The 8,371-nt window shown below is 47.7% G+C and overlaps 1 protein-coding gene across 1 annotated transcript in view; it reads left to right on the top strand.

Moving 5' to 3' along the window:
• The first annotated feature begins 785 nt into the window (after nt 1–785).
• Nucleotides 786–8,371, top strand: part of LOC133467351 (disks large homolog 4-like) — a 50,920-nt gene continuing 43,334 nt past the window's right edge. Inside the window, exon 1 of the mRNA XM_061752119.1 lies at nt 786–1,087. Within this exon, the coding sequence (XP_061608103.1) occupies nt 983–1,087 (105 nt within the window). The 5' untranslated portion in view covers nt 786–982. The remainder of the gene's footprint in view (nt 1,088–8,371) is intronic.

Raw genomic sequence — 8,371 nt, 5'->3', positions numbered from 1 at the left:
AAACTATCAGAAACAACAAAAATTATATAATGATGTCAAACCATTTGAAATGAACGGCTCCCATGATTCGCTATGCAACTGTTTTCTGAACCGCTTGTCCTCATGTGTGAGCTGGAGCCCACTCATGCTGGCATTGGGTGAGAGACGGCGTACACAGATCATTCGCGATCACATTCACAACAACATGCATGTTTTGGGGATTTGAGAGGAAGCCTGAGTACCACGAGAAAATCACTGCGAACACAAACGAGAACAATAACAATAACATTGCAGCGTTTCATTTTAACTGAGATGTCACGGCAGTGCGGGCTAACATGAAGAGAGCTTAATGCATCACCTTTCTAGTTGGTGTGTGTGTTTGTGTGTACGTGAGTGCATATGTGTTACTGACACTTTTGGACTCATTTAATAAAGGCTAGGTGGAAACCACCTTGAGCGAGCACGCCAATGAATGGCAGCGGGGTTCACCTCAATCACTAAAGTAGACACACCACACGAAGGCACTTTGCCTTTCAGCACCACGGACAGCTCCACGACAGGGGGCGCAGTCGTCCCATTCCACACGGCTACCGCAACATGCCGATAAAACGAACAGCGGTGTGATTAATAATTATAGTTACTGTAATATCAGCTTGATGTGCGTGCTGTTCGTAAAATAAAATAGCTTCCTCGTTTGATTCGAATTGAACGAAAACTTTCTGTCAATTATTAGAACGAGCGAGCGAGGGGAAGAGCGAGGAGAGAAATGGGGTGGGGTAAACTGTACACTAAAGAACCTAAAGAAAAAAAAAAGCGGTTAATTATAGCCGAAATTGCTCCCATTTCCGTCGGTTGTTACCCAGCAGGGACCACCCCCCAACACACACACACACACACATCAACACACACACACACACACACACTTCCGCGGCTCTCCGGCGACCGTGTCGCGGCGGCGGTGGCGGTGGACAGAGCAGCGGTGTGGATGTGAGGCTTTGGACTGATGTCTCTGCCTAATATCAGGAATCTAAAGTGTCTCTCGCCGGTCATGTGCCAGTGTAAAGTCATCTGCAGCAACCGGACCCTTTCGCTCATGTTCGGGTGTAAGGTAAGGTGAGCCCCCGGGGGTGCATGCGGTGCTGGACGCTGGCTGCACCGACGTCCGCCGTCAGGTCGTTTTACGAGGGAAGATTCCGTACAATGTGGCCGATTTGTCAACGTGTTTGCCATCTACCATGGTGGATAGCTTGCGAGTGAATGCTCACGGCTGACTAGGATTTATTCCTGCTGCAAGTAGCAGTTGCAGCCTCACTAGTTTCCTGCAATGAATGAAATCACTATCTCCACAGTAGGCCAGGTCCTTCAGGGCTAAGCGGGGCTATTCATGCTGACTGGTCCACATTTAGGTTTGCATCATAGCAGAGGGGAACTGCACTACATGATTTTTGACCTTGGGAAATGCACTTTGTCTTGCCGAGAGCCACTTCAATATCCTCTATCACTAGGGAGAGCATATGAGAGGCATTATCCGTCCTTGGAATCAGATAACCGGAACACTGCTCCTCTTTTCTCATATGGCCCAAGGAGGAATCTGAAGCAGGCAGCTGCTTTATATCTGCAACAATGAATAACAGTCTATTATGTTTAGCTGTGCATTTCTAGTTTGAACTTTGACTTAGGTGGCAAACAGGAGATGATGTTTGTTGGGCTTTGTGAATGCAATTCTGAAACACTGAATTGTGTTGAATTGGTATATGCTTACAACGCTTGCAAGATGTGTGTTGATTGTGAGTTTTTTTTTCTTTTTTTCTGTTACAATGTATTTTCACACACAAAAATGTAGGTATTCATTCAAAAAAGTTAAGTCGTATGACACTTAAACTATCCATCCATCCATCCATTTTCTGAGCCGCTTCTCCTCACTAGGGTCGCGGGCGCGCTGGAGCCTATCCCAGCTGTCATCGGGCAGGAGGCGGGGTACACCCTGAACTGGTTGCCAGCCAATCACAGGGCACATCGAAACAAACAACCATTCGCACTCACAGTCATCCCTACGGGCAATTTAGAGTCTCCAATTAATGCATGTTTTTGGGATGTGGGAGGAAACCGGAGTGCCCAGAGAAAACCCACGCAGGCACGGGGAGAACATGCAAACTCCACACAGGCGGGGACGGGGATTGAACCCCGCACCTCAGAACTGTGAGGCTGACGCTCTAACCAGTCGGCCAGACTCCACAAATAGCTGACATCCATCCATCCATCCATTTTCTGAGCCGCTTCTCCTCACTAGGGTCGCGGGCGTGCTGGAGCCTATCCCAGCTATCATCGGGCAGGAGGCGGGGTACACCCTGAACTGGTTGCCAGCCAATCGCAGGGCACATACAAACAAACAACCATTCGCACTCACAGTCACACCTACGGGCAATTAATGCATGTTTTTGGGATGTGGGAGGAAACCGGAGTGCCCGGAGAAAACCCACGCAGGCACAGGGAGAACATGCAAACTCCACACAGGCGGGACCGGGGATTGAACCCCGGTCCTCAGAACTGTGAGGCTGACGCTCTAACCAATCATCCACCGTGCCCCCCAAATAGCTGACATGCTGCGAATAAAATGCGCTGGCCGCTGTATTTTCTATTTATTTATTTCGTTGTAATCAGGTTGGCATTTATTCGTGTATTATTTTATTTGTCTACGTTTTAAATGTAATTGATGTGAGAACCAGTTTTTAGCTAATTCATTGCAAAGGCACTGCATGATTATTTTTAAATCCATCCATCCATTTTCTCCTCACTAGGGTCGCGGGCGTGCTGGAGCCTATCCCAGCTGTCATTGGGCAGGAGGCGGGGTACACCCTGAACTGGTTGCCAGCCAATCGGAGGGCACATAGAAACAAACAACCCTTCGCACTCACAGTCATGCCGACGGGCAATTTAGAGTCTCCAATTAATGTATGTTTTTGGGATGTGGGAGGAAACCGGAGTGCCCGGAGAAAACCCACGCAGGCACGGGGAGAACATGCAAACTCCACACAGGCGGGGCCGGGGATTGAACCCGGGTCCTCAGAACTGTGAGGCTGACGCTCTAACCAGTCGACCACCGTGCCGTCATTATTATTATTAAAAACTAGTAATCTAGTAATTGTTATTTAAATAAATCACATGCATTCTAATAATATTGTCACCATCTTGAAATAGAATAATGGCCTCTGAAAATGTGTGTATTAGTGTTATGGAGAATATACTGTATAGAATTGCTGTTAAGGATAGAGTGACAGGCTACTTTGTATTATGAAAGGCAAACTAAAGCCACTTAAGTACGCCTCTGTAACCACTGGATGGAAAAAAAAAAAAAATTGGCATCCCGTGGAAACACTAAACACATTAATTAATGCAAGGTGTTTAAGCTAAAAGACGGCACCATCTACCAGCACCTAATACAGTGACCATTGCGTGTTCCTGCTGACAACCAAACACAGAGTTGCTGTAGCAAAACTATATGACTTAGTGCCTCACTCCCGCCACCACAAGTTCTCGGTTACCTCCTTGTGAGATGCCACGCCTCTCTTCTGGAAAAGATTAACCTCCCGCAGATTGAAGTTGCCACGACAGCCTCATTACCAACAAGTGACATGAAAATCTCAGAACAAATATGTGCTTTGTTGTGTGAGCAGAATGGTAACAAACACGTAAACTTCAATTAAATTGTGGTTGCCTTGAACAGTAGCTTGCAGTGCTGCTTAGAGTTATTTTTTAGTATACAGTGGATATAAAAAGTCTACATAACCCTGTTTGGATGCCAGGTTATTGTGTTATAAAAAAAGAGACCCAGTTAAGTCATTTGAAAAAAAAAATGTGTCTTACTGTATTACCTGTACAACACAACTGAATTGAACAACTGAAATAATATGGTTGCACAAGTCTGCACACCCTCTTTTAACAGAAGTGTCTATGTTCAGAATTAACCAATCACATTCAAACATGTTAAATGGGAGCCAGCACACATCTGCCACAATTAAAAGTGCTTGTGATGAACCCCATATAAATTTCAGGGGACCATAACCATTTCCCACACGTGTTTGAGAGATTCTGTTACAGTCCAATAAAAACAAGGTTGAACTTTTATCCCCTATTTGTGTGGGGTATGTAGACTTTTTATATCCACTGGAGTGTCAATAAACAAATTAGACAAGATCAGAAACATGTATTGTGAATTTTCCATCTATCCATCCATTGTCTTCCGCTAATCCGAGGTCGGGTCGCGGGGGCAGCAGCCTCAGCAGGGAAGCCCAGACTTCCCTCTCCCCAGCCACTTCCTCTAGCTCTTCCGAGGGGATCCCGAGGCGTTCCCAGGTAAGCCGAGAGACGTAGTCTCTCCAGCGTATCCTGGGTCGTCCACCTCACGTCCAGGAGGAATCCTAAACAGAAGCCCGAGCCACCTCATCTGGCTCCTCTCAATGCGGAGGAGCAGCGGCTCTACTCTGAGCCCCTCCCGGATGACCGAGCTTCTCACCTTATCTCTAAGGGAGACCCCAGACACCCTGCGGAGGAAACTAAGTTCGGCCGCTTGTATCCAGGATCTTGTTCTTTTGGTCACGACCCACAGCTCGTGACCATAGGTGAGGGTAGGAACGTAGATCGACCGGTAAATCGAGAGCTTCACTTTTCGCCTTAGCTCCTTCTTCACCACAACAGACCGATACAAAGTCCGCATCACTGCAGACGCTGCACCGATCCGCCTGTCGATCTCCCGTTCCATTCTTCCCTCACTCGTGAACAAGACCCCAAGATAATTTGAACTCCTCCACTTGGGGAAGGATCTCATCCCCGACCTGGAGAGGGAAGTCCACCCTTTTCCGACTAAGGACCATGGTCTCAGATTTAGAGGTGCTGATTCTCATCCCAGCCGCTTCACACTCGGCTGCGAACCGCTCCAGTAAGAGTTGGAGATCACGGCCTGATGAAGCCGACAGAACCACATCATTTGCAAAAAGCAGAGATGCAATACTGAGGCCACCAAACTGGACCCCCTCTATGCCTCGGCTGCGCCTAGAAATTCTGTCCATAAAAGTTATGAACAGAATCGGTGACAAAGGGCAGCCTTGGCGGATTTTCCTCACTGGAAACGAGTCCGACTGACTGCCGGCAATGCGTACCAAAAATCTGACACTAGTCGTACAGGGACCGAACAGGCCATATCAGGTGGACCGGTACCCCATACTCCCGAAGCACCCCCCACAGGACTCCATGAGGGACACGGTCGAACGCCTTCTCCAAGTCCACAAAACACATGTAGACTGGTTGGGCGAACTCCCATGCACCCTTGGGGACCCTGCCGAGGGTGAAGAGCCAGGATGAAAACCACACTGCTCCTCCTGAATCTGAGATTCGACTTCCCGACGGACCCTCCTCTCGAGCTCCCCTGAATAGACCTTAGCAGGGAGGCTGAGGAGTGTGATTCCCCCTGTCGTTGGAACACACCCTTCGGTCCCCCTTCTTAAAAAGGGGGGCCACCACCCCAGTCTGCCAATTCAGAGGCACTGTCCCCGATGTCCATCCGATGGTGCAGAGGCGTGTCAACCAGGACAGCCCCACAACAACCAGAGCCTTGAGGCACTCCGGGCGAATCTCAGCCACCCCTGGAGCCTTGCCATCGAGGAGCTTTTTAACCACCTCGGTGACCTCAACCCCAGAGATAGGAGAGCCCGCCCCAGTTACCCCAGACTTCCTCATGGGAAGGCGTGTCGGTGGAATTGAGGAGGTCTTCGAAGTATTCTCCCCACCGATTCAGAACGTCCCGAGTCAAGGTCAGCAGCGCCCCATCCCCACTATACACAGTGTTGATGGTGCACTGCTTCCCCCTCCTGAGACGCCGGATAGTGGACCAGAATTTCCTCAAAGCCGTCTGGAAGTCGTTCTCCATGGCCTCACCGAACTCCTCCCACGCTCGGGTTTTTGCGTCAGCAACCACCAAAGCCGCATTCCGCATGGCCAGTCGGTACCCATCAGCTGCCTCAGGAGTCCCACAGTCCAAAAAGGCCTGATAGGAATCCTTCTTCAGCTTGACGGCATCCCTCACCGCTGGTGTCCACCAACGGGTTCGAGGATTGGCGCCACGACAGGCACCGACTACCTTACGGCCACAGCTTTGGTCGGCCGCCTCGGTAATAGAGGCGTGGAACATGGTCCACTCGGACTCAATATACACCGCCTCCCCCAGGACGTGGGTGAAGTTCTGCCGGAGGTGGGAGTTGAAACTCCATCTGACAGGGGATTCTGCCAGACGTTCCCAGCAGACCCTCACAATACGTTTGGGCTGCCTCGTCGGATCGGCATCTTACCCCACCATCGGAGCCAACTCACCACCAGGTGGTGATTAGTTGACAGCTCCGCCCCTCTCTTCACCCGAGTGTCCAAGACATGCGGCCGCAAGTTCGATGACACGACCACAAAGTCGATCATCGAACTGCGACCTAGGGTGTCCTGGTGCCAAGTGCACGTGTGGACACCCTTATGCTTGAACATTATGTTTGTTATGGACAAACCGTGGTGAGCATAGAAGTCCAACAACAGAACACCACTCGGGTTCTGATCGGGGGGGCCGTTCCTCCCAATCACGCCCTTCCAGGTCTCACTGTCATTGACCACGTGAGCATTGAAGTCCCCCAGCAGAACGATGGAATCCCCAGCGGGAGCGCTTCATTGTGAATTTTATTCTTTACTAATGTGACGCTATTTTTTATATTCAAATTTAAACATTCCAATACAGTACAGTACAGTACGATACAGTATGTGGTGGGAAATCTTCTCTGAAGACTGGTCAAATTTATCATGAAGGAAATAAAATAAATAACATAAATAATACGTTCCAGGGTCAAACTGTTGGCAACATAAAAACGTATTAATATTATGACTTTATTGCCACACAAGTGTAAAAGAAAACAATTAACTGCGTATGACGCGTTACTGCTTTGAGTATATATCTGCCTGTTTCATGTAATGATAAAACCATCTTTTTCTTGTACCCACAGTGGTCCGGCTTTTGGAATGAGTGTTACAAAAATCAAAACATGTCAACTTAATCCTGAATTGACATTGTGTGTGACGTCAAGCTTGACGGCAGTTCAGACTCCTAAGTACTTTTCACAGAACACGTTAGTGGAATTCTTAATTGTCCGAAGTCAGGGGCTTTTGTTTTTAGCGGTTCCACTGTACTCATTATGTTTCCCACAGCCTCAGTAGCCGTTAATATATTGTGTTCGGTCTGTTGTGGTCCCGTGGTGGGTTGTTATTGGTGCTACCCTATTTGACTAGGTATTTTGGGACATTATATATCAACAATATTGCAGGGTTACCGTTTTACTGTTTACAGCTTTCTTCCATTTCTTATGTTTTGTGAAGATCTGCACAATAACCCTGAAAAGGATAATCTTTCTCAAGGTGATCTAAGGTTACTTACTTCACAATTGTTGTTGAACGGAGCCGCTCGCTTATCCTTAATTCAGGATCTTAATTAAATAGGGTCTTCCATATGTCTGGAAGCATTCATGAGTGCTTTAATGGCCTCTCTTATGCTTAATGCTCATTGATGGCTGCACAAGATTTAATGAAGATGGACTGTCTCGCTGAAGTGCGTCTTTAAAGATACAAAACTGTGCAGTTCTTGGTCTCGCAGAATGCAAAAGATCAAGATTAAACAGGGTACTAATGCATTTAACGATTTAAGATTCAGATCACTGCACTGTCATCTCTAGATCCAGATCAATGATCACCTCACTCTCAGCAATCGATTTTGGTATAGCTTTACTGGAAAATGGGCGAGGGAGTGACCTGATGTCAGAAAAACAACGAGAAGAAAAGTGTCACGGTTATTAAAACATCACAAGCTGGATATAATGTACATACATATGAATCACTGCAAACACATCATTACTTTACAGCTTCACATAGACCGGACCTATTTCAGCCTTGCTCCTCATATAGAGGAGTATTGTATACTTCAACTGTGACAGCTTGAGATGCAGCAAGAAGAATGAGTGGCAGCACATATTTACTAATGCAGTTCATGTCTAAGTCGGAACCATGCAGGGTCACCTCTACATCTTTAACTTGTTCTTTCCACTACATCTGCTATCAAACGCTACAGCTGTTCCTTCTGTACTCGTAGGAGCAAGTAACATTTACGTTGTAAGAGCTCTGGAAACAAATGCTGCATTATTTATTATTATTATTAGATAGATAGAATAGAAACCAGGCGGCACGGTGGAAGACTGGTTAGCACATCTGCCTCACAGTTCTGAGGACCGGGGTTCAAATCCCGGCCCTGCCTGTGTGGAGTTTGCATGTTCTCCCTGTGCCTGCCTGGGTTTTCTCCGGGCACTCCGGTTTCCTC

This window comes from Phyllopteryx taeniolatus, chromosome 17 (assembly GCF_024500385.1).
Source record: "Phyllopteryx taeniolatus isolate TA_2022b chromosome 17, UOR_Ptae_1.2, whole genome shotgun sequence".
In the NCBI taxonomy this organism is placed as follows: domain Eukaryota; kingdom Metazoa; phylum Chordata; class Actinopteri; order Syngnathiformes; family Syngnathidae; genus Phyllopteryx; species Phyllopteryx taeniolatus.
Note: the sequence above shows the minus strand (reverse complement) of the source record. Positions and strands in the feature narration are given on the sequence as shown.